Genomic DNA, 27,586 nt, shown 5'->3' on the forward strand with positions numbered 1-27,586 from the left:
GCCAAAACCATCCGCTTCGAAACTGGATTGCTTCCTTAGCACGTTCGAATTGTTGACAATACAAATCAGAGTAAAGAGTTTGACAGTAGGAAACTAGAAGAAAGTAGATAATTCCCTGTCAATCCCACCAAGCATATAGCAAATCCTTCTTGACCGTCAATACTGGCTTGGCCACCCTTACCCCAGCTCACTGCATGACACTTTCGCTTACTGCTTCAGTATTGGATCGTCTTTGCCGCCATTCACCACCAATTTGATGATGGAAATTTGGTCCGTGAGTTTCTTTTTGCGTTAACTCGGCGTACTGACTTGAACGGTCGTACTAGAAAACTTCTGGTCTTATCTGATCATACTCTTCGTTTATTGAAGGTACACGATTAGATATAGATAGCAGATAATATATAAGATCCCAAACGTGCCTCTCGCCACTTTCGAAGTCTCACGTCTTCAACGCATTGATATGGTGAAATACCTATGGCTTATCTTTGATAGAAAGCTTTCATGGAGGTCAAATATTGGAGTGAGAGAAAAGAAGGTATCAGTTGCCTTATATTGCTGTAGAGCAGATATATGTATATCGGAAAGGTTACACTTGCTAAGCAGCTTCAACGTGTCCAAAGAGCGACTTTCATCGGCATCACCGTTGCACTGCGGACTACACTTAGCTCTTTAAGCCATTCTACAAATTGCTGCGAAGTGCGCTCTAAGGCTCAGGGAGGCTGGGTATATGAAGTAATTCAATCAAGAACTCGCCGAAATTCCCTTCTTTTTATGCATTTGTGAAAACTTTGATCACTGCGTCGTAGAGACCACTCGTGGCGACTCATACATGCTCATATATCGACGGTTATGTGGTTGGAGGGAAATCTCTGGAAAAAAGCGCACTTTTTATGAATGGATCGAAGCTAGGTGGGGAAGTTTTCTGTAAAGAGCTCTCCGTCAATCTTAGCTTGAGACTACGGGACCACTGTAGTGTTTATCAGGCGGAAGTGGTGGCTATTTAGTTGCCAATGGACGTATTGCTACTAAGTGTAGTCTCAGAGAAGCTGGATATACGAAGGGATCCAAGCAAGAACACGCCAAAATTCCATCCTTTTTCTTACACTTTTGAAAACTTGGATCACTGCGTCGCAGATACCACTCGTGGCGGGATATTACTGCTCATATACCGACGGATATGTGGTATGGGGTGAATGGGTCCAAACTATGAGGCAGGCTACCTGACCATTGTAGTGTTTTTCAGGCAGAAGTAATTGCTATTGAGGCATTATTACGTATTGCTACTAAGTGTAGTCTCAGGGAAGCTGGGCATGGAAAGAGATCCAAACAAGAACACTAAGAAATTCCCTCCTATTTCCTACATTCTTGAAAACTTGGATCACTGCGTCGACGAGGCCACTAGTGGCGGCACAAAGCTGCTCATATATTCCAAGAGCGGAAGTTTTCTGTAAGTTGATCTCCGTCAAACTTGGCTTCAAACACCCAACCACTGTAGTGTTTTTCATGCAGATGTGACTGCTATTAATTTGCCATTAGACGTATTGCTACTAAGTGTAGCCTCTATCAGAGAGGTGAGCATTCACACCGACAGCAGATGTAAGAGCCAGTCTGTCCCCAACACAGATAGCATCGAACTTACAATTTCATCAGACTCGTTTGTGTGCCAGCCAAGCCATAGCTGTATCGCTGGCAACTGCAAAGCCAATAAGGTAGCCAGAGGGGACAGCATTCCACACCGAACGGAATGGTACCTAGTTGGTTCACCATTGGCATTTTGCTTTCTTGCCAACAGATCTCACGGGCGCTTAGCAGAAGCTGGTCGTCAATGGTCAAACTCTTCGTCAACGACCCAATGTTAACGTTTTTTCATATTTAAGGATTTTTTTTTCACAATATGAACAAATTTTCACTCCAACCGCAAGCTCACTGCAAAAAATTCGCCATAAATTTAATATTACATTTTTCACCTTTACAAATGTACCGTTTACCTAAAAATTCGCAATCATATACACGCATAAATCTGCAAATATCCAATCTCTCCATTTTCCATTAATCTTAAACCACACAAATCCCGAATGATTTATGCTGGCGAATAACAGTGATAAAGGTGTGGAGCCACAACAACAAAAAATGTCATTTAAATTATGCACATACCACAAGCACATAACTACAGTGCCACAAATGCTGCAAATACACACACACAAATGTGCGCTTGTAACCAGAAACCGGTGAAATCTATAAATGCCGGTGAATAAACAAAGGAAAATTTGCAAAAAACCAAAACAAAGAAGCAAATTCACTGATAGCTAAACCAGCAAGGCGTGCCAAATGTATGTATGTTTGAATGCATGTGTGAATGTAAGTGCGAGTGCTGCCAGAGGCGCTCAATTTCAGTGCGTTTGTGTATAATTGCTGCCTGCTGAGAGCCTGTGTACATACAGTGTGTTGCGAAAGTGTGTAGACACATAAATATTTACTGTGGCCTCCAAGTGCATAACGGAAGATTGTCATAAAATATCTGTATATATACATATAGCTGTAAGAACAAAGTTAGCATTAAGTCACGGCTGCAACTTCTGCTCGCTGCCAATTTTCACAAATATCTTACTATCTGCCTGCTCATTCTCATTCTCTTTCTCTATTTTTGTTCCCATTTAGGGCTGTGTTGCCGTGCTGAGCTTAACATGGATCATCAGTTTGACGGTGTTTGGTTTTCTGGTGCTGCCAAAAGGTAAGTAATAACTAAAACAACAAAAACAAACTACAAATTTAAATTTCATTTTGACTGCTGCTTAATGACTTTTGCGATAAGCGCTCAAAACACTTTACTGAAAACGCTTGTCTTGGGCTCTAGCAATAATAAACTATTGTAACTCAACTTAGTAGAAGAACCCAGAAGACGTTAGAATCGCACCTAAGCTTCCAATATTGATAAAAACGGAAACAACTTTCTTACAATGAAAATGGAGTGTCGAACTGTACAACTTTTGAAACAGCAGCCGCTCTCAGCTAAATAAGCATAGCCTGATTAATTTCTAAAGAGCGAGATGAGTTGAATATGAGCATCGGCTGCACCAAAGCGTTACTACTCTTCCGGGCTACATTTATTGTAACATGAAGGCTATAGTAAGATTTTTACCTTGATTTTGATCGGAGAGTTCATATGGCAGTTATATTCTAGTGATCCGATATCGGCGATTCCTACAAGTTAGCAATTTCTTTGAAAGAAGGAGACGTGTGCGAAATTACGGATCGCGACTTTTACCTCTTTGACGCCAATTCAAGGATCCAAGTGCAGCCAGGTTCTTTCCCACCTGATCTCTCCTACGGAGTGGAGGTTTTCCTCTTGATCTGCTTCCATCGGCGAGTACTGAATCGAAAACCTTCATAGCTGGAGTGTTCTCTTCTATCCGGCCAACCTGATCTAGCCAGGGCAGCCGCTGTCTCCTGATTCGCCGCATATCTCGTACAGTTCATCGTTCCATCGACTGCGGTACTCGCCGTTGCCTATGCGCAAAGGACCTGAACCTTTCCCTCGAAAAGTCGTAACGTCGACTCATCAAACGTTGTCATCATCCATGCTTCTGCACCACATAGCAGTACGGGAATTAAGGGGACTTGTAGGGTTTGGTGTTTGTTCGTCGAGAGAGGACTTTCCTTCTCAGCTGACGTTGTTCTTGGTGTATATGCTGGTTCCAAGATAGACGAAATTATCTACGACTTCGACGCTATGACTATAAACAGTGACGTGGGAGCCAAATCCCAGGTGCGACTACTGTTGAAGATATTTCGTGAAGTCTTCGTTCACTACCTCACCCATTTGTTTCTTTTCTTTGTCCAACCTGCAAAAAGCAGAACTAACGGCGCTGTTCTTATGGCTAATGATATCGATGTCAGCAATTGTACGTCCTTATAGTATATTTTACCTCCTCTATTTAGCTCTGTAACTCGTATGTTGTTCTCCAACAGTAGACTGAAAAAGTCATATGACAGCAAAGGATCAGAGATCCTGACAGAGTTTTTTGTGTTTCTACGCCAACTACCATGGTATTAGATTCCTCAATATCGCATATAAGGTTCTTTCGAGCATACCGTGTGAAAAACTGAAGCCCACCGTCAACAAATTGATTGGATCTTATCAGTGCGGCCTTAGACCTAGAAAATCTACAGTCGCCCAGAATTTCACAATGCACCAAATCTTGAAAAAAACCGTGAAAAGAAGATCTCTTCCACCTCTTCGTCGATTTTAAAGCCGCCTTCGAAGGCACGAAAAGGAACTGCCGTTAAGTCTTAATAACCCGTGTTCAGGGTATAAAGATATGCTTTGCAGCTACTTTCCAGTCTTCTGCTTCTTGCCGGAGAAAGAGAGAGATAGAGTGTTAAAGCTGATACTTACTCAGAGAAAACAAAGCATTATCTTTATTAATTTTCGTTCGAAATTTTTTTATCAAAAGGAGTACCGACGTTTCCACGTTTTTTATCACACGGAGTACCGACATTTCCACGTTCCGAAACAAAGTTCTACAGCAAATAAAAGAAGATTTTATTTCCTTAACCTAAAAGCTTGAAAAGAGAGCGAGATAGAGAGACATGATCGGTATATGGCCATGAGAATGACTGTGCTACAACAGTTGTGTTGAAGAAAATAGATTTGATCCGGGTTTTTATCCGACCAAAGACTGAGAACTCGGCACCATTCCTTGAAATTACTTCAGGAATCTTTTCTGCAACTCTACAACCACAACAGAGAGAGAGAGAGAGAGAGAGAATGGGCGAGCTTATCCGGCTAAGGACTGTCAACTCCACACCGTTCCTTTAAATTAATTCAGGAACCTTTTCTGCAACTCTGTAACCACAACAGAGAGAGAGAGAAAGAGAGAATGGGCGAGATTGGAAAGAATCAGAAAAGATCATCAACTCAACGGTATACAATTGAGCATAAAGACCTTATCCATACAACAAGTACTACTCTGTTATCCCCAGTATTATATGCAGCTTAGATAGCCTACCAGATATCATACTAAAGCGAACTCCAGGCAACAAGCGAAGAGATTTATACCAACTTTGTTTGTTCGTTTACATAAAATCTACAAACGTTGAGGCTAACTTATAGTTTTTAAGGGCCTCCCAAAGGATTTTTATTGATTGTACCAGGCTAGGAAAGTGGGTAGCAGAGTTCAGACAAATTTCTCACTGCCAAATAATGACTATTTAAATTTGTCTTACTTCTTGCATATCCGCCATTCTCTAATAAGCAAGTTTTTAGGATTCTCGCTTTCTTCTAAAATCGGATTCCATGCTTGATATCCAGTCGTGTATGCATTGGTAAAGAGCTGCAGTTCTTATGCACCCATGAAAAACCGGAATGGATTTTATGAACCATATGTACCTTCGAACCATTTCCATCACTTAAATTTCGAAAATCGACTCTTTTAAATGCAATCAAATGGATTTCCTCTAATGCACTTCATACTTTTCTGTAAAATATCCACTTATCCTTACTTCACTCTACTAACTAGTCTTTAATACGCACAAAGTTGTCACTTTTTTACTTTGAACAAGAGCTGAGCTTAAGCCAGACAAGCCATTTGCATAGATTGCCTGATTAATTTGTTCACTTTCTTTCCAGGCTATTACTTCAACAACACCGGCCTCATGGCCTGCGAACCATTCTACAGTAAGCCATCGTATCGTATACTGTCCACCTGCGCACTCTACTTCCCCACCACCATGGTGCTAATGTACTGTTACGGCTCGAGTTTTCATTTGAGCCGTTTCCGTTTGAACGATCCAACCATGCCACTAACAGCTGCGGTCCATCATCCGCATCTCGGACATCCGCCGCATATGTACCAACAAGCGTTGCATGCCCATCACATGCAGCACGGTGGCATGGCGGGTGGTGGTATGAGTCATCACGGCCTGCCGCCGGGCACCACAACGCTACCGAACACGCCGGTAATGAATCTCAGCATGGCCATGAGCATGGGTTTGGGGATGGGCGGCATGAGTGGTATGACTGGTATGGGCGGCATGGCTGGTGCTGGGGGCATGCATTATGGAGGCGGCGGCGTTGGTGGTGGTGGTGGTGGTGCTACTGCTTCGCTTATGAGTGGCGGTAATGGCGGCGGTGCTACTGGAGGCGCTGGCGCTGGTGCTGGTGCAGGTGGTGGTGGTCCAACGAATAATGTGACAAAGAAGGTAAGTGTAAACGTCGGCGTTGAGCCGGTTAGACGAAATGTGGAATGTGGCGTTAGATTGTTAGTTAATAGCAGAGAGAGAGTGTTGCGGTGGAAGCCCGTTCGCTAGTCGGTTATCTGACCGCAATTAAAACGAGCGTTCAAAGCGCAAATCCTTACAACGCAGTGGTCACATGGAGTTCCGTTGTTTCATTTCGCATTTGTATGCGTTTTGTTAAGCTCATTGATGTTAGTCGTTGTTGTTGTTAGTCAAGCACTCGTTTAATTTGGCGCTCACGCGTATGCAACATAAATTGTGGCTACCATTTTCCAAGGCGGGGGCAGTGTAGTTAAGCGCGCTTGAGCTTATGCTTGAAATTGGGTGAAGGACGCACATCCGGATCTGGTTCGTTAGCAAACATTTTCACTTGCTAATTGAATCGCCCAAAATATGCACAAACACTCACACCCTCTAACTGCATGCGTTACACCAACTACTTACTACCTTCTAATCACCTGCTTTGGTCGTGGTCGCCTAGCTAATTTTCTGAGCTCACTTTACTCGTCACACACAACTCTATTCATTTTCTCACACTCTCCAGTTAGTAATTGAAATATAATCCCCTTATTCTACTCTTTGCGTCCGCATTCTAGATTGTGCCCATCCAGGAAAAACACTCTGCCGGCAATACCTCACGTTCTATGGCTGCCATTTCGTTGGGTTTCATTGTTATGATCACACCGTGGACGATACAGGAGATTGTCACTGCCTGCACGGGATCCAAGGTAAATATATTTTTTTACTAATCAAAAGTCTAAATTTTCAAATATCTAGCTCAGTCTACTCGCCAAAAAGCAATTCGCAGCTTTCACACAGAAAGCTTCCACATCGACCATACAAAGCTTTCAAAATTTTTGTATGGCTTGCTCAATCTAGGAACGTATAAACACCTTGAGCTTTCACTCAGTAAGCTTTCACGCCGACAAACAAAGCTATGAAAGCTTGAGAGGAATTAAAGCACAAAAATTTTTGTTTTTACTAATAATAAGTCTAAATTTTCGAAATTTTAGCTCAATCTAGGCACTTATAAGCAATTCGTAGCTTTAACTCAGAAAGCATTCACGCCAACAAAGAAAGCTATGAAAGTTTCAGTCGAGCTCAAGCATTATTTACAGTAACTGAATCCAACAAATATATATTTTTTTACAAATAATAAGCTTAACGCTTTTACATCGACAGTACTATGATTTCAAAGCATACGCGAAGTCCACGATATGACCTTTTTGTAGCTTTCAGAAGAAAACGTTTTCACATCGACAGTATAAAGCTTTGAAAGCTTGAAGGAAGACCATGAATATAAGCTTTTTGTAGCTTTCACAAAAAACGCTTTTACTTCGACGGAACAAAGCTTTCAAAGATTGAACGAAGTCCATAGTATTAGCTTTTTGAAGCTTTCAGAACAAAATGTTTACACATTCAAAGTACAAAACTTTTACAGCTTGAGCAAAGCGCGTGGTTTGAGCATTTTGAAGCTTTCAGAATAAAACGCTTTCACAACGACAGGACAAAGCTTGAACGAAGTCCATGATATGGGCATTTTGAAACTTTCAGAGCAAAACGTTTTTACATCGACAGTAAAAAGCTTTCAAAGCTTGCGCGAACTCCATGGTGTGAAGCTTTTGAAGATTTCAGAATAAATGACTTTCACATCGACAGAACAAAGTTCAAAGCTTGAAGGAAGTCAACGAATTAGCTTTTTAAAGCTTTTACAAAAAGCGCCTTCACATTGACCGTACAAAGCTCTTAAAGCTTGAGCGAAGTCTATGGTTTGAGCCTTTTGAAGTTTTCAGAACAAAATGCTTTCATATTGACAGTCGAAAGCTTTCGAAGCTTAAGCGAAATCTATTATTAAAATTCAATAACTCAATGGCATAAAAAGCGTCCCAAATTCTGTGCTTTTACTCACTTTCTTCTATCGCGAAATCAATTTAAAAACTTTCATCAATATGTTCTCACATTTTCTTAAAATTTTACTATTGTGTGCTCTTTTAAATCTGCTTTTGTTTTCAACTCACACCACTCTCGTGCTTGCCACTTTATTTTACATATATTTTTCTCCCTCTTTCTCACACACAGCTGCCGCCTTTTCTGGATTTTGTGGTAACTTGGATTGCCTTGAGCAACAGTTTATGGAATCCTTTCATGTATTGGCTGCTCAATTCGGATTTTCGACGGCTGAGTAAACGCTTGATGCCAAATAGGGTAAGCAAGAAAGCGCTTCAAAAGTTATATGTATTTTATTGTAAAGCTTTAAGTACCCACATAAGTTATTTATATACTTAATATTATTTTATGTGTGGGCCTATGTATTTATACGCTTAAATATTCATGTTAACCAAGAGTGCAAGGTAAAATTAAGTTTACGGCAGTGAAATATTTATAGATCCAGCTAAGAACTGCTACAAAAAACGACAAAGGGAAGAAGAAATGCTTTTAGCGTTTAAAAGTACGCTATAAATATACTTCTGCGCTTAGGTTCGTCATCAATTATCTATGAATAACTCTACAACTTTTTTATGAAGTTCTCTTTCTCTCTCTCACCATAACAATGTGTAACAGTGAAACTCAGATTTATGCGAATGATTTAGCAGATATGTGAGACACTTTTCGATGTTCCATGTAGGGAGAATAGATGTAACTGCATTTTCACAATCCCTTTCTCTCTCTCTTGCTTATATAAAACATAAATTTCACTGATCATCCACACTCTTCTTTCGCTTACATATATAAGATATATCTTTCTGAAGGCCATATTTATGCGAGTGATTTAGTAGAGAATTCGGAGGCTTTTCGATGTTCCAAGTAGAGAGAATAGATGTAAATTCAATTTCACAATCTCCTACCTCTCTCTCTTGCTTACATAAGATATTTTTTTTCTTCTCTCCCTCGCTCTTTCTGTCTCTTACATATATAAAATAAATCCTTCTGAAGATCACATTTATGCGTTTGATTTAAATGAGTTAATAGAGATGTTAGAGACTGTTCGATGTACCAAGTCAAGAGAATAGATGTAAACTCTATTTCACAATCTCTCTTCTCTCTCTCTTACTACTTATATAATACTTATCTTTCTCTTCTCTCCCACGCTCTATCTCTCTATTTCTCTGTCTAACATTTATACAAGATATATATTTCTGGGCGAAAACTTAGAAATTTCTCAGTACCTGCTCGATCTATTTCAACCAAAATTACACTGTGAAAATGTAGGAAAGCGGATTACGAAAACGCCCACTTCTCTTATAGCACAATTTTAAATTCCAGTTGATTCTTTCACTTAACAATCGGAAATAAACTTGATGTCATCAAGGTACAAAGTCGGATTTTACCTTTCAAGCTCTCAAATACCGGATATGTGGACCTCAAAAAACTATCCGACAAACTGTGGATTTGAATAGTTGAATTGATAAAACATTTTTTTTTATAAAAGTTTGCCCTTTATCAAAAATGGTCATATTCGAGTCATTCCTACCTCTACCACCCCGAAATCGGGTCAACCACTACCACTAGCCCCACTTACAAAATAAAGTCATTCGAGACCCTACAGTTTCTTCATATTAACATATTGAATCCTTATGCAATATTTTAATAACCTGAATCCGTAAAAATATATACCATAACTGGTCTCCATGACGAAGTAAGGGGATTTAGACATGAACGTCTGTCAGTCGTTCAGTTTTTGAGATATCGATCTGAAATTTTGCAAATGTCCTTTTCTCCCAAAGCAGCTACTTATTCGGCGAAACCGCTAATATCGCATAACTATAACTTATAGCTGCCATACAAACTGAACGATCGAGAACAAGTACTTGTATGAAAAATTTTCTTATTTACTGAGATATCTTCACGAAACTGGACGTGCGTTATTAGCCAGGATAATGATACAATCTTATTGATACATTATTTAAATCGGACCACTATAGCATATAGCTGCCTTACAAACAAACTTTTAAAAATCAAGAGCTTGTATGGAGAACTTTTTAATTTAAAGAGATATCTTCATGAAATTTGGCAAGAGTTATTGCCTAAAGTAAAGTGGCAATATCTGCTGAAATTATTCAAATCGAACCACTATAACCTATAGCTGCCATACAAACTGAACAATCGATATCGAATGTTTGTACTGAAAACTTTTTTATTTAAAGAGATATCTTCATGAAATTTGGCAAGAGTTATTGCCTAAAGTAAAGTGGCAATATCTGCAGAAATTATTCAAATCGAACCACTATAACCTATAGCTGCCATACAAACTGCACAATCGATATCGAATGTTTGTACTGAAAACTTTTTTATTTAAAGAGATATCTTCATGAAATTCGACATGGGTTATTGCCTAAAGTAAAGTGGCAAAATCTGAAGAAATTATTCAAATCGAATCACATTAACCTATAGCTGCCATAGAAACTGAACTATCTAAATCGAATGTTTGTATAGAAAACTTTTTTATTTAAAGAGATATCCTCATGAAATTTGGCAAGAGTTATTGCCTAAAGTAAAGTGGCAATATCTGCTGGAATTATTCAAATCGAACCACTATAACCTATAGCTGCCATACAAACTGAACAATCGATATCGAATGTTTGTACTGAAAACTTTTTTATTTAAAGAGATATGCTCATGAAATTTGGCAAGAATTATTGCCTAAAGTAAAGTGGCAATATCTGCTGAAATTATTCAAATCGAACCACTATAACCTATAGCTGCCATACAAACTGCACAATCGATATCGAATGTTTGTACTGAAAACTTTTTTATTTAAAGAGATATGCTCATGAAATTCGACATGGGTTATTGTCTGTAGCAATACTGCAATATCTATAGAAATTGTGCAGATCGGATTGCTATAGCATATAGCTACCAAACAAACCGACTGATCGAAATCACGTTCTTATATGTAAACTTCTTTGTTTGCGAAGTGTGTTATTATTTATCTTTGACCAAAGAAAGTTTGACCACCAACGACTTTCAAACTGTTGTTTTGCTTTCCGAAAGAAACCTAGTAAGCTCATAACTGATTGAATTTTAATTTTTTTTATTGCTTTCAAACTTACTGCGCTTTCAATGCCACTCTAGCATACTCTGCAGAGCATTAATTTGTTAAATGCGGTTAAATGTTGCAAATTGCAGTCGCGGACATTCATCAATTATATGTCAATGGCTATCATATGAAAGGCAGAGATACAGCAAAATAATGCTAATTAATAGTAAATAATTCCACTGAATTGCACACAACTGCACGGCTGCGCGCGGCAACGAGTTTGGATAACAAAAATTTGTAGGCAATTTGCTGCGCAACGCTGGCCAATTGACAGCATGGTTTGGCCAATAATTATATCCTACGCTATTGTTGTTGTGCAAATTGGCAACCAAAGCCAGCTTGTGTAACTAAGGTTTTTTGCCAATTATAAATAATAAATTATGTATGCAATCGACAAGCGGAATTGCCATGAAAAGTGCGGCAACTTGACAAAGCAAATGATTTTTTTTTTTTTCAATAATATTTTTTCGGTTTAAGCAAAGTAAAATTGCAACAATTTATAAATATTTTTTTTAAACAAGTGTAATTTTATAGCGTTATCATTAAATAAATACTTAAATCATGCGGTAATTAATAACAATAACAATAAAAAACAAATAAGTAGGTGTGAGCAAGCGTGCGCCTGTGGATAGACTACAAATTCGTGCATTTATTTATTTCGCACTCAAATGACTAATAAATCAAAAATGTTTGCTGTAATCAATGAACTCAAATCAAATGGCATTTAATTTATGCCGCAATGCGTAACTGTATATCTGTATTTATGCAAGTGAGACGGGAGTGTGAGAGGGAGAGAGAGTGGTAGTTTATTGGCCTTGTGCGCAAAAAGTATTGTGTAAGTGCCAAAATCAAAGCCTTTATTGTTTATTTAATGAATTCAGAAAGCAATAAATTTTCGTCGCAGACTCACTCTTCTCCTACACTTTTTTGTACTTTCGCCTACCACTCACTTCCACTAACACAAACGCATTGATTGCTTGGTTGAAATCAATTTGGTTTATTTATTCGCTTTCAACGTGCTTTAATTAAGTCACTCGTCGTCGTGCTGTTGACCGGCAATGTAAATACAGTCAGTCGTGCAATAACACCAATAATGCGTACACACATTTACACAACAAGTTATGCGCTCACCTATTGCTCTCACCTTTTGCTCTGTCACCTACTATGAACTCTACGAAAATTAATCTTATTTTTCGCGCAGCCTTAATTACTATTTTGTGAAGGAAAATGAAGACTTTGAGCTCTTATACAGCGCGTTTGCAAAGTAGTTGGCAACACCTAACCTCACTTTCTATTTGGTTTGAATAATCTGGGATTTAAATGAATCACTAAGGACTCTAACTAATACTTTGAGAGATGGCAGGCGTTTCTTTGACAAATGTAGAGGCTTAAAATTAGCTCAACACTCGCTTACAGACATTCGATAGGCTGTTCTTAGAGCAGTCAGGCTACTGCGACGACACGCCTCATCATTTCAGCTGTTTTTCTGCCTTTTCCGAAAATCAATGGTTTCGTTTGCAACTGTACGTACGAAGCTTGAAATGCCGTCCCACAATTACCTTATTCCGTGACAGTCGGGTCTCGTAACTGGAACGGCCCGGATTTTCATCAGGCCAAGGACTGTCAACTGCCGCTACAACCTCAACCGAGCTATTGATGAATGCTCACAGGGAGCAGGAGTGCAAGTCGAGCAGAAAATCGTTCGACTGTCTGTTTTGATTGCAGTTTCTCGACGTCGAACCTTTCTTGTGTTTGTTGACGTGGGTTTTTTGCGTCACAAAGGTGGGTGCGTATCTTCGCTGAAACAAGATAGTGGTCTGGGTCTATGCTAGGTCCTCAGAGCGTACACACGACCAAAACTGAATTAGAATGGAGACGTACGTTTCGTCTATCACAACATGATCAATATGGTTGGTGGATTTTCGATCCAGAGACATCCAGTTAGCTTGATGATTTTCCTATACTGGAATCTATTACTACAGATAACAATATTTCGGGCCCCGATGAAGTCGATCAGCCTCAACCCATTTGGGGATGTTTAATAGTGGAGGCTGATTATACCGAACGTTGTGCCAAAGATCTCTTTGCACATCCTTCCCCATTCTTGCATTAAAGTCCATTTTTGTCATCCACGATCGTTGAAGAACCACGCTTTGAGGCGGATAGCGACGTTCAAATGAATACAAGGAACTACCACTATCCACATCTTTGTGTTCCTTGTCAACAAGGAACTACCATCTCTGTCCTTGTCCTCGCACTCTTGGACGGTGGTGATGTCAACCTTTAATCTTACGAGGACATCAACCAGCTGGGCAACGGCACCATCCCACTTAAGGGATCGATAATTCCAGGTGCATGCCCTTAAATCGTAATTCTTAACACATTTGCAGTGGTCGTCATCAAAAGGGAGGTCTCTCATCCGAGGCTGCTGTACCCAGAGGATACTTGGTCTAGGACCGGAAGTTGTGAGCTGCTTAGCGTAGATGGCGGTCAATTCATTCACAAATGTGAAATTCCGCAGATATCAGATATCTTAGCTTTGCCATCATACCTGCGAAGGAACTGTGGGTAAGAGGAAACTCTATCCCAACAGCAGCTATAAAGTAGCTTACAGTAGGAGCTGCAGTTGGCAGAGAGCTTCCACGTACCCAGCTACACAGTGACTTACTTGACGGATGGGTTACAGCTTGGGGAAACTTTAGTGGATCATGATGGTCTAACGCTCTGGAACCCAACCTCCTTTAGATAAGTGACTATTCACTCCTACTTGTATAGTACTAGGTCAATACTAGCCTCAAAATCAAAAACCGTGCGCTTGAGGCTGGTTAAGTAATGTCTACATTCACTATCGAAGGCATCGATATACTACTGGATAAAACTAGTTTCGATATAGGCAATAGAGGAATCTCTGCCAACTCCAAAGCAGTTGACAAGTTGACAAAGAAGACCACCTCAGCCTCGCTGTCGGTTAGACGGTTTGAGCTCCACTGCCCTTTTGCGACTTACTGTCAGTACTTATGCGGTCGCAATATTTTTCTGACGCAAAGTAAATCGGAAAAAAGCAGAAAGTTTTACTTCAGCAAGAAAAGGCTTTCTCTTATTGTAGGGGTTATAAATGAGCTTATTCTTTGGAGTCTCTGCGGCTAAGTTAAAAGTCTTACAGCTACCGAATGAGGTATATTATGCCTCAGCTATAAACTGATCATTAGAAGGTATTACCCAAATATGCACCTAAAAACAGTGAGAGTTTAACACTTAATCTTTGCACCATTTAACTTAAATTAAGCCTTAAGTGTATTCGAAAGTGTAACCCACTTTCAGTTACAATTATGCAAACACAGCCTGTCACATTTCTACGCCAATAAATTTTCACTCCTTTTTCACACTGCTTATCATTTTCACTTTGTTATCGTTGCAGTGCTTCCCCACCGAGGACACGCCCGAACACAAATCACCCTGTTGTCACATCAATTCTGATTTTGAAATCACAACGCTGCCACTGCCGCCGGAACCGCCTACCGGACGACCACCAAAGGGTGGCGATGCTGCTGGCGATAACAATGGCAGCGAAGGCGGCAACAGCTCCAGCGGTGGCGGCGGCAGCAGCAGTAGGGGCGGCGGCGGCAGTGGCATACGCGGTGGCTCAGTGCTGGGCATTTGCGCGCGAGCACGCACCAACAGTCTCAGTCGCAGCGCATCGCAGCAGGCGCGCAAGAATGCCAACAGCGGCGCCGGTGGCTGTAGCAACAGCAGTCACGGACATCATGGGCACAGTCATCACGGCGGTGGCGGCGGTGGTATGAGTTTCACTAGCGTACGGCCCGACATTGAAGGGCTCTCCGAAAAGTACTGGGGTGAAATACTGGAGCGCACTGTAAGCTCGGGCAGTCTGCACGCGCTGACGAAAAGCTTTCCGCACGCAGCGCCGCATCACTACTATGCTGCACACCATCAGCCGGCGCATCAGCAAACGTTTCCGCCGCCACCGCACACCGCAACAATGACAACATCGTTTAGCAAACACAGCGAACTGAATCTCAACTTGGCGTTGGCCGAACAGGAACGTCATGCAGCCGCACTGCACGATGCGAGCGGTGGTGGTGGTGGTGGCGGCGGCACCGGTGCACTCAACGCCTATGAGCTCAGCAAATTTTCCAGTTCAGAGCCAAAACTCTGCGAACATATCTATCATGATGCCAACTGTGCCAAAAATAAATCAGCGCTGGGCGGCGGCGGCGGCGTCACCAGTGTCAGCGGTGCGGACGATGTCAAAATGTCAGCTGGCAGCGCTGCAGTGGCGTCGGCAACCGGACGCAGTATACCGGATATTTAGTACGCGGAGAACGTTATATTAGCAAACAATCAAATGGCGCGCTTTTGTGCGCGCGGCGTCGTCTGTGCTGGCGCGTCCATGACAGGTGCTGGTGGTGGTGGTGTTGGTGGTCGCAGCAACACTTTAACCACCAATCGTGTAGCTTGTCATAGTCCGCCGGCGCGCAGCATGTCCGTATTAGTCGCCATGCCGATGGCCGAGTACCGGAAGTAGGCGCATGACAAAGCGTGACAAGGCGACCAAGCAGCGGCAGCAGCAGCGCCGGAAATGCAGTAAGCCAAAACTGTAGCACGAAATGAAATGAATTTTGCGCCAGCACACTAAGGTGGCTAGCAAAGTGGCCTAAGCGCGCGGCTCTACCATTGCGACTGGTCGTGGTTAAACCGTTCTGTGTATGTATGTATGTAGTATATAGTTAGTAGTCCGTTAGTAGTCGGCGTTAGCTGTGCGCCATCAATGCTGCTAGCGAAATTTTCACAAAATTCTACGCCACAATCGTCGTAAGCATGTGTTGTAAATTTTCGTCGTGACGCTCGTGTGTGTGTGTACATAAATGTATGTCCGCTATGTGTATATAATATATAAGCGCTATAAGTCGTGTGATAATACCTACTTTACGTAACTTTACGGCATACTACTGCTCATAGCGCCCTGCCAGAGCTGCCAACGTTATGTTGATTTAAGGCTCCGACACGCTAATGCTCATTAATTGTTAGGCGGCTGACAGGTAGCTCTAGATAGCAGGCGTGAAAACTGTAAAAATTCTGGTATTCAGTATTAATTATTCGGTTTTTTTCATTTTAAAAACTTAAAGTATTAAATCCATGCACATTCCTTCAAAATATACTTCAAGTTCAACCAAAATTTGTTCGCGTGTATTATGCTGGAATAAAGCCCGCGTATGTAAGATAAGATCGCGACTTCAAAGAGCTTGTTTTGTAGCATACCAAGGCGCTGACTGGAGTTGAATTCTCATTCCCGGCAATCACATTGCTCAAATATATTTTTGTAGCGCCTAAAGGTATGCTATAGTTATTTTGATAAACAATCGTCGTAAGTAGCGCCTAAAGGTATGCGACAATTAGTTAGGTAACCGTTACCGGGAACTTCTCTCGACTTAGTTTAACGTGATATTAACATTTTCATTACACAACTATTTTTTATTCTATGCGCCGAAAATTTGATAAGCATATGTTAATAAAATACTTCGAAAATAGGTATATATATATTGTAATAATACTTGTATCCCAAAAGTATGTAAAATAGGTTATAGTTTTAATTTTAAGCGTAGTTGAATTTGATGTGTAGTAATGAAAATAAATTTTTGTAGTTAATAAAAACAAAAATTAAGTAGGTTATATGGTGCTTGCTGCTGTGCTTGTTTATAAGACCAGTTTTCCCTAAAAATTAGTTTTAGTCAAAATTTTTTTGTAATTTTCAAGAATACTAACAAAAACTTCACATTTCTTGATCAAGTTTTTGCTCATATTTCAAAAAAATCCTTGTCAACAAATCGGTTTCGGCTTGATGCCAACTTCAAATGGATATTCACCTTTTTCAACTCTATATTCGCCAGCTTCGACTCCATATTCACCACTTTCAACGTCATACTCACCAACTTAAATTCTATATTCACTACATTCGTTTCCGTATTCACCACATTCAACTCTATATTCACCACATTCGACACCATATTCACCACTTTCAACTTCATATTCACCACATTTTCAATCTTATACTCACAATCTTCAACCCGATATTCACTAACTTCATCACTTCGCCTCCATATTCACCAACCTCAACTTCATATCCACCAATTTCAACTCTATATTCACCACTTTTAAGTCCATATTTACCACCTGCGAGACAATATTCACCACTTTCAATTCTATATTCATCACCTTTGACTCCATATGCACCATCTTTGATTCCATCTCCACCATCTTCAACTCCATATTCAACACATTCCACTCCATTCACCACCTTCAGTTTCATATCCACCACCTTAAAGTCTATATTTACCACGTTCAACCTCATATTCTCCACCTGCAACTCCATTTTTTCCACCTTTAACTCCATATTCACCACTTTCAACAACATATTCACCACTTTCAAATAAATATTCACCAACTTCAATTCTATATTCACCACCTTCAACTACATATTCCCCAAATTCAAATTTATAATCACCGCCCTCAACTCTATTTTCACCACCTTTCAACTCAACACACACCACCTTCAACATCAGCTCTGTAGATAAAAACTCACATGTAGTCACAGCAGCAAGCTTTTACTGACCCAATGTGACTCAAATCTTTGTGAAAATGTGAATGTTAACAATTTTTAGAAATTCAGGAAAATTAAAAATAATGAAAAGTGTTTTATAGTTAGTAATAATTTGTGCATAATAATATTAAGAATTAGACGAAAATAACTAAATACATTATAAAACTAAATTATTTCTAATAAGTACTTATTATGCTGAGCTGTGAATATCTCAATTGGCAGAGGTTGTAACGGCAGGGCAAACCTCGTTGAGCGATCTAAGTTTAGAAATACTCGTCATAACGTTAATAGGTAAAGATACTTTCGCAAATTACTAAAAAAGGTAAACATATCCTACGGATTAGCAATAGAGACTATGGTATTGTCTTGAATGTAGCCCTCTGGGTAGATTGTATCCCTTCAAAAGTTATTCTTTGAATTTATCGGTTACTATCGGACTATACACTTTACATATGCTCTATAATTTTACTTCGAATAAATTGTTCAATGAGTTTCCGGTAATCTTGGCGACTTGTAAGACATGCATTCTATTAAATAATCTTGCTCATTTTTCAGACTATGTAGCTTTGTCCGATCGAAAAATAATAAATATCTGAATAAAGTAAGTCTACACTTGATACCGAGCAAGGTATATAAGTATACTATATCTATTTGGCAATCTTAGCAAAACAGAAAAACTACAGGATCCACCATGAAATTTTCTTCCACAAATCGAAACAGTTTCAGAAACTAAAGCTTAATGGTAAGATTAGGTTTAAAGTCAGTTCTTACAGAGATCTCATTTTGACAGCTTAGAACGCCGGTCCATGGTCCGTTGAGGCATTTAAACTGTTGGATAATAGATCATAAGATCTTTGCAAATGACGCTTTCTAATATCAATTTCGTCTATGTTTCCTGGTTCGCTGCAGTTAGGACTGCCGAAAGGTTTCAAGCTCAGTTTCACAAAGGCTGAACAAGGAAGGAGAAAGTGCTGTGTGTTTCCATCTCTCATTCACTCTCCTGCTGATAGCCACATTTTATCCTGAAAGTTCTTTAAATTATTCTTAAATTTCAACTTCAAATCTGTAACGAACTTAGAATAATTTTCGTAATAAATTTTACAGAAAAAAATTATTTTTATCGGCGCTTGTCTTTTTACATTTTCATCATATTTTTCTAAGAAGTTCTTAGATTTTAAAACAGCGCGAACCCAGCTATTTTGGTAGTTCAGGTCATTGCCTTAGTGTTAGTATCCATGCTAGTATTTTATTAACATTTTTTTACTTAGTTAGAGACTGTTTTCGTAGCAGTTTAGCTATCTATCTTATCTAGAAAATTACTAAACCAAGCAAGAGAAGTCAACTGGATCATGCCTTAGAATTACTGATATTGTAGAAACTTGGATTTCCTCTTCAGTATTCAGAGAAAAATTTTGAAATGGCAGGTTCTACAGGTTTCGGAGATGAAACTGATTGCTTTGGTTAACTAATCGTCGGTTAAGTAACCATCAGTTTAGTAAACGTCAGTTAAGTAACCGACAGTTAAATAAGCGTCAGTTAAGTAACCATCAGTTAAGTAACCGACAGTTAAGTAATTGTCAGCTAATCAACCGTCAGTTAAGTAACCGCCAGTTAAGTAATCACCAGTTAAGTTAACGTCAGTTCAGATATCGTCAGCTAAGTAAGCGTCAGTTAAGTAACCATCAGTTAAGTAATTGTCAGCTAATCAACCGTCAGTTAAGTAACCGCCAGTTAAGTAATCATCAGTTAAGTTAACGTCAGTTCAGATATCATCAGCTAAGTAAGCGTCAATTAAGTAACCATCAGTTAAGTAATTGTCAGCTAATCAACCGTCAGTTAGGTAACCATTCAGTTTAATAACTGTCAGTTAAGTAACCGCCAGTTAAGTAATCATCAGTTAAGTTAACGTCAGTTCAGATATCGTCGGCTAAGTAAGCGTCAGTTAAGTAACTCTCAGTTAAACAACTTGAAAATTTAATCTGTCTATTAATGACTAATATATATTCACATTATTATTTCTGCTTTTGTAAGAAGCTCACATCTTTAAGTCGAGTAAGTACTCGAGAGTTTGAGCCACAGAGCTCTACTACTATTGCTACTGCTACTCAGTACTACATGGGAACCCATAAAATATTTATATTTATTTTCAAAATAACTGCAACAATATCTTAAGCACTCATAAAACTCGAGAAGCCAAACTAGACTAAGCTTTCTTTATAAATTTCATTTTAATATACTTTGAGAAAGCAAGAGAAGCCTCGATATTTCTTTAGCCTAAATCAGCAATTAAATTAATTTCATTTGAAGCACAAATAGTGCCGCTTAATAAGCATGACGACTAATAGGGAAGAAACAACCGAAGAAGCACAAGAGTTTTAATACGCCATTGAGCTTTCGAAGAAACAAGACATTAGGGCGGAAAAGTACCGGCATTTGCATAACAACGCCTTTAAATTAACATGCAATTAGGCAGAGTGGCGAGCTTGCGATAAAAAAAGTGAAGGATAATGAAAAATTGGGGTGGAAACAAGAAAATAAAAAATAAGTGAACTTGTTGAAACAAATGACAAAATCATTGTGAGTAAATTTAGGTTGTAAACCCGTAGTAAAGTCAAAGCACAGAAAGCTACCGTTTTTGAGGTGTTTCAAGTCAAAGCAAAAATCGTAATAATGAAAAGCGGAAGTGCCGAGACACACAGTAGGCTTTGCTGCTAACAGAGAGCATGAAATAGGTACTGAAAATAGTGTAGCAACAACAAAATAAAGTGCTATAAAAACGTCCATATTGTCCGCTTTTCATTAGCGGAATAACTAGGCAAGTTGAGCATCGGGGGTCACAGCGGGCTTTCTAAGCGAGAAAATGGACACAAAGGTCCCGCGTCGTAGCACAAATGTAGCACAAAGGCGAAGCGACTATCGTTGAATGTGTGAAGACAGGCATGAAATCGAAAGCTACTTGGGAGGTAAAAAAGTTTAGCGAGCATGCTTGCGTTAGCGGGTAAAATGAAAGGGATTTTATTTATAGAAAAATGAAGGTAAAGCAGCAAAAATTAAAGTTGATACTTTGAAAATGATATAAATTTATAGAAATTTATAGTAGGTTGAAGCTCACTGGAAACGAAAGATAAAAAAAAAATTATAGAAAAAATAATCCACGTGCGATCTGTGGTAGGGAAGAGGGTATTTGAATTTTTAAGGGTTAAAAACTGTTTAACTGTCAGTTAAGTAACCGACAGTTAAGTAATTTTCAGCTAAGTAACCGTCGGTTAAGTAATCGTCAGTTAAGTAACCGTCAGTGAGGTAACCGTCGGTTAATTAACCGTCAGTTAAGTAATCGTCAATTAAGTAAACGTCTGTTTAAGTAAATGTCAGTTAAGTAAATGTCAGTTAAGTAACCTTCGGTTAAGTAACTGCCAGTTAAGGTACCGCCAGTTAAGTAAACGTCAGTTAAGTAACCTTCGGTTAAGTAACCGCCAGTTGAGTAATCTTCAGTTAAGTAATATTCAGTTAAGTAACCGTCGGTTAAGTAACCATCAATTAAGTAATCGCCAGTTCAGTAACCATTATAACCAATTATTTGATAAAATTATAAGTAGGTAAGTTGAAGGTAATGTAATAACCTCTAAATTGATATGAAAAAATTAAAGCATCAAATTTATTGGTCTTTTATTTTGATCTTGAACAAGCAAACATTTTTTTTTACGAATTTTGGTGTAAACTAATCTTCTTACGACAAGAACACACTGTAGTTTTGCAATTCAAAATATTAAGGAGGCAACCTTATTTCGATATAAAATCGAAAAAAACTTTATTTTCAAAAAAAAATGTCTTACATGAAAATAGCAGGTTTTCATTGAAGTCAGCAAGTTTTATGTTTGCTGAAACCTCTAATTTCTGACAGAAAAGAAGTATATATATACTTAGTATATCAATCTGGTAAATATTATCATAAAAAGAAAAATATATGCTCCACTTGGCCGATTTCACCATGTCCTCCTGTTCGTCTGTATATACCCCAACTAGTCGCTCAGTTTTTGAGATATCGACATGAAATTTTGTACATATCTTTTTCGTGTTGAAAAGTTGAACATTTGTCGAAACAGTTTATATTGGGATACTATAGCATATAGCTGCCATACAAATTGGCCGATCGGAGTCAAGTCCTTGTATGGAAAACTTTTTTATTTGACGAGATATCTTCACGAAATTTGGTTCGTGTTATTGCTTAAAACAACGCTACAATCTCTGCAGAAATTGTTCAAATCGGACAACTATAGCTTATAGCTGCCATACAAACTGAAGGATCAGGTTCAAGCCGTTGTATGAAAAACTTTTTTATTTTACGAGATATCTTCACGATATCTGGCAGATGTTATTGCTTGAAGCTGTGCTACAATCTCTGCAGAAATTGTTCAAATCGGACTACTATAGTATGTAGCTGTCATATAAGCTGAACGATCAAATCCAAATCCTTGTATGAAAAACTTTTTTATTTGACGAGATAGCTTCATGAAATTTGGCACAGAATATTTTTTTTGAGCAACGCTACAATCTTTGTAAAGATTGTTCAAATCGGACAACTATAGCTTATAGCCGCCATACAAACTGAATGATCAAAACAAGTACTTCTATGGAAAACTTTTTTATTTGTGTAGGGTATTATAGCTTCGGAGTATAGCATTCAAATTTTTTTCTTCTTCTTAAGATAATTTAGCAACTTCATGTACTTTTTCTCATTTATTGTACACACTATAATATTTTCTTTTCTTAAAAAAAAACCACGAGCACTCGAAATTGAATTGCGGCTAATAAAGCTTGAAACCTTTTTAATTTAATGCTTTTGGAAATCTTAGATCGTTACCTTTGCCTTGCCACTACAACCTTTTTACCTAGAAAATTTAATTCAAGCGAACAAAAGCCACGAATTTAGGCTCAAATGTACAGCTCGAAAGGAAACTAATAAAGCAAAAATGGCAAAATTAAACACAATATAAAAGAGATGAGCGAAAAGTCAACCAAGCGCACACGCAATCGACATTTTATTGTAATTAGTCAAATAACGGTAATTTCATTTACATTATTTAATCTCAGCAAATCAAATGAAAAGCAAAGAAATTCTAAAAAATCTTCAAATAGAATCAGCTAAATGACGCGTATAAAGGTCAGGTAACCCACTTAATTAGCTGACTTGAAAGAAAAAATATGTCAGCAAAGCAAAAATAAAACACGAAGGTAAAGAAAGGCGAAAGAAAAAAATACATAGGTAATTAAATAAATGAACCCAAATAGCATTAAAGAAATGAGATTTAGCTAAGATTACAATAAATGAAAAGGCCTGCGGCTTTATAAATAGAAAAAACTCAATGGAGATGAAAAAAATGTAAAAATAGAAGAAGAAAGAAAATTTAAAAAATAAAAATAAATAATAATAAACAAAACAGTTAAAAAACACTGGCAATAAAACTTAAAAAAATACTGCAGTTAATACAAAAAAAATTCAAATTCAAATTCAAAAAGAAAGCAATAAAAAAGTAACTAATAAAATATAAAAGAAATCAGCAAAGAACCCAACGAAAAAACACACAAAAACTCACGCACAGAAATCACAACTCAATAAATATGCTGCAGACTACTAAAAGAGTCTCTGTATGTAGGTCTAAGCGGAGCTAATGATATGCCAAATTACGATATTTGTTAAGTTTAAGGAATGCTTTTGGCCGCATTCAATCATGAAATTATTTCGCTTGTTTGACAAATGGCCGATTGCTTGACAAACTGTAAACCAAATAAATTAAGGAAAGAAATATAGCTCAAGCATAACAAGAAGTCAAGCAGAGTAATAATATACAGGGCTCGCAGAATAATTTAACCTTTCACAGTATATTTACCGCTTTTGGTTAATATTTTGCCTGGTTGAACGGCTCAATTCTGGTTCTTTTAATAAATCTATAAAGCATTATCCCTCCTAAATAGACGAAAGGACGCGGCGGAGCTTGCTCTGCCTTAATTTACAACAGTGCACCGATATATATTCAGATCAGCAACAAAATTACGCTGATTGCTATTCCAAGGCAGGTAGAGTGGCTGTCTGACGACGCTGCTAGGTCTTTAAGAAGCCCATTGTGATACTTTATCTTCGTCGTCACCACTTATGTGGATATAGCCGAGTTTACAACAGCAGGACAGGAGATCCCAAGTGTGGCCAGGTCCTTCTCTACTTGGTCTTTCCAACGGAGTTGAGGTCTTCCTCTTCCTCTGCTTTCCTCGGCGGGTACTCCGTCGAATACTCTCAGAGCTTGAGTCTTTCCATCCATTCAGGTGGCATGACCTAGCCAGCGTAGCCGCTTTCTCTTGATTCGCTGAAATCAAAAGGGGAGTCTCTCATCTGAGGCGGCTTTTGGCTACCCAGAGGATACTAGCTCTAAGACCAGAAGTCATGAGCTGCTTGAGCCGTATGTAAAAGAATCGTTTCTGGCCACTCCCAAGTGAATGGCGCTCAGTGAACTTTCCTCACTTCCTTCTACACATGACTCCATTCTCCTATTGTGATACTACCGGAACCAATAACATATTTCCTCGCTCTATTGTCTCCTCACTGAATCACCCTGAGCTTTCTGATGAAGTTCATCAATACAAGAAGTTTTATTTTTGCAACCTCTGAGACGTCGTCCGGAAATTCTCAAACTATTGGGTCTCTTTTTCTGTAAAGAGCCTTGCATTCGCATAGAAGATATTTTAAAGTCTTCTCTTCTTCTTTCTCCTAACAGCGTCTACAATAGGCAGTGTATGATGCACCTAATCTGCTGGCATGTCTGTCAGGACTCAGAATTGAGGATTTTGACTCTTCTAAGAACTGAGCTTAGTTCAGCGTCCATCCTCGAGCAGAAGGCTGCCAATAAGTTCATCACCATCATTTTCCACCGCTGCTGTGACATTCGCCACAGTGAGTTACTACGGTCTATGAGCGCTTTTTGATTCGAGTCTTCATGGACTCTCCAAAATTTGATGAAATCGATGCAGATCTAGACCCAAAAAAAAATTAGCGCTGCCTCTTCTAAACATGAACGCATTGGCGGCTCATTAACTTTGAGAAATGGCTCAGCCAAATAGCCGCCAAAAACATATGATTTAAAACCTCTAGATTATTTTCTCTGAGAGTAGGTTAAATCCAAGGTTTTCACCAATAACCCAGGAACGATCTACGTAGGTTAGTTTAGATGGCTGATCAAAAATCGCAGGTGGATTGCTATATGTAGTCCTTTGTGAAGCCATAGAATAGAATAATTCCTGTGTTCGAACTTATAAATTAGAAAAACGCTAAATAGTCAATACAAATTTGCACAAGCATTTAATGTCCACTCCCGTCAGTTCGATGGCATGTCTGAATGTATACGCTTCTAAGAGTTTAAGCCTTGACCTCCCAAATGCGGGACGGTTAGGAAGGAGTTGTTTCCACCTCATCTTCTTCCATGCAGCTTCTGGGGATGGCCACTGGTAAGATTCTCAGCCTTACAACATGTACGCCAATAGGGCAATGGTCTGTTAAAAATCCCACAACTATCTATCGATCTTGGGCCAAAAGGCTTTTGCGAAAGCGCATATCCCAAAGGTATCTAGTAGTAGAACACAAGGGCATATGGAAGATGGCGTCTGGTATGATTCCCAGCCTTAAAAATGGCTGCCAATAGGGCAATTTTTTTTTTTTGCCATATCTTTTTATTTATTGAATCCGCTTTTTGTTTTAAAAGCTTTAAACAATAAGTTATAAAATCTTAAATCTATTTAAAAACTGGACAAGTTCAAGCAAGTGATTGAGCTGTTTTGGTGATACGTTGCTCCTTAGTACGCAGGCATATCTCTTCTTTTAAGGCGTGTTTGATAGCAGCAATGTACCAAAGCATTAGCCAAAGGATTTGGGTGATCTCGGAGTTTAGATATATATTTAATTCTGCTGTCTTCTACTTCTTTCTTTACCATAGAAAGGTCTTTATGGATATTTTCATTATTGTTCTAAGCATTTTTTATTAGAACCTTTGTATTATATCAATATTAGTTGCACAGTTCGTACCCCACAATTGAATGCCATACATCCAAATCGGCTTTATGACCGCATTATATAAAAGCACGTTGTTGTCTCGGCTAAGTTTGGAGTTTTTATTTAAAAGCCAATTTAAATTTGCAGCTCTTATCTTCATGCAAGTTATTTTACTAGATATGTATGTGTTTTCTGCACGTAAGTCTTCTATCTAGGTGAATACCAAGATAAGTTACTTCATTCGCTTGTGGTACTAAAATATTGTTCATTTTTACTGCCGGACACATTTTTGATCTTAGCGAAAACGCAACATGCTAACACTTTTGTTCATTCACATTTATACGCCAGTTGGCTAGCCATTCTTCGACAGACCTTAAGTGCTTAGCTAATATTTTTGATGCTATTATGTGGCATTTGTTACGGCTCACTAAAGCTGTGTCATCCGCAAAAGAAACATTATTAGCTCTTGGAAGATCTGCAGTGTATACATGATGCATAGAGTTGAGCCTAAAACACTGCCCTGTGGTACACCAGCCCTTATCTGTCGTTCAGCAGATATGAATTCTCCCACTTTTACCATAAATTGTCTATTTTTTAAATAAGACTTCAATGTTTTATACAATTGTAAAGGTAGAATATTTTTAGTCTTATATAAAAGGCCCTCATGCCACAACTTATTAAACGCCTGAGCCACGTCTAGAAATATTGCTGAACAGTACTCCCTGCGCTCAAGTGCTTTCCTTATTTCGTTAGTAATTCTATTTACTTGCTCTATTGTGTCATATTTCGCACGAAAACCGAGTTGATGCGTTGGTATTATATTATTTTCGTGGAGGAAAGGAGAAATCTTTCATAGTAATACTTTTTCAAATATTTTAGAAAGACAGTGTAGAAAACTGATTGGTCTGTATGAAGACGGCTGTGTTAAATCTTTTCCAGGTTTATCTAAATAAACTGCTTATCTATAAAGATAATCTGCGACTTTTTCACTGAATTAGGATGGTTTCCGATATTAAGAATTGCATTGCAGAGTAAAGAGACTACTTCCAAAGCAATATTTGGTTACTCAATTAGCATTTTTGGGGTAATATTATCATGTTTTGGTGGTTTTTTTTTGCGTTAAGTTCTTTTGTTATTCTAATAATTTCAGTACATAGGTGAAGTCTTAAAAGACTTGAGTGACTCGTTAACTGTGTTGGGTAAGCTGGTCAGCTCAAAGTTGTTCTTTGGGCAATTAGGTGAAATACCTTTTCTAAGTGATTTGCGAAACAATTAGCCTTTTCCTCGTCACTTCGAGCCCAATTTCCACCCAAGTCTCGTATAGGCATGTTGGAGTCAGTTGGTGGCTTCATGGACTTTTTGGCTTCCCAAAGCGAATTTTGCTTGCTTGAATTTGGACGCAGTTTCTTTATACACATTTCAGTGTTGAATTCTTCTTCACGTTCAAGCGCTTTTTTTAATTTACATACAGCTGATTTTAATTAAAGCTGTGTGGAAGCGGAGCGATTTAATATGTTCAAAACTTGAAAAAACTGTTTTCACATTTAAATTCTTTGTTCAGAAGCGCTTAAGTATTTGGTTAGCTGCTATCCTAATATTTATTGCAAATATGTTATTACTCTGTTTTAATCAGCAAAAGGCTGACTTTTTTTGGTCT

The 27,586-nt window shown here is 38.7% G+C and overlaps 1 protein-coding gene across 3 annotated transcripts in view; it reads left to right on the forward strand.

Moving 5' to 3' along the window:
* LOC126756675 (uncharacterized) overlaps window positions 1-21,251 on the forward strand; it is a 382,720-nt gene extending 361,469 nt beyond the window's left edge. For 2 of the 3 annotated variants that reach the window (XM_050469912.1, XM_050469914.1), the window contains exons 6-10: window positions 2,659-2,731; window positions 5,630-6,201; window positions 6,834-6,965; window positions 8,317-8,442; window positions 14,694-21,251. In XM_050469912.1, the coding sequence (XP_050325869.1) occupies window positions 2,659-2,731; window positions 5,630-6,201; window positions 6,834-6,965; window positions 8,317-8,442; window positions 14,694-15,608 (1,818 nt within the window). In that variant the 3' untranslated portion in view covers window positions 15,609-21,251. The remainder of the gene's footprint in view (window positions 1-2,658; window positions 2,732-5,629; window positions 6,202-6,833; window positions 6,966-8,316; window positions 8,443-14,693) is intronic. The other variant, XR_007666623.1, reaches the window with a different exon arrangement.
* Window positions 21,252-27,586: the final 6,335 nt, after the last annotated feature.

The sequence above is a fragment of the Bactrocera neohumeralis genome, chromosome 4 (genome assembly GCF_024586455.1).
Source record: "Bactrocera neohumeralis isolate Rockhampton chromosome 4, APGP_CSIRO_Bneo_wtdbg2-racon-allhic-juicebox.fasta_v2, whole genome shotgun sequence".
NCBI classification, from domain to species: Eukaryota; Metazoa; Arthropoda; class Insecta; order Diptera; family Tephritidae; genus Bactrocera; species Bactrocera neohumeralis.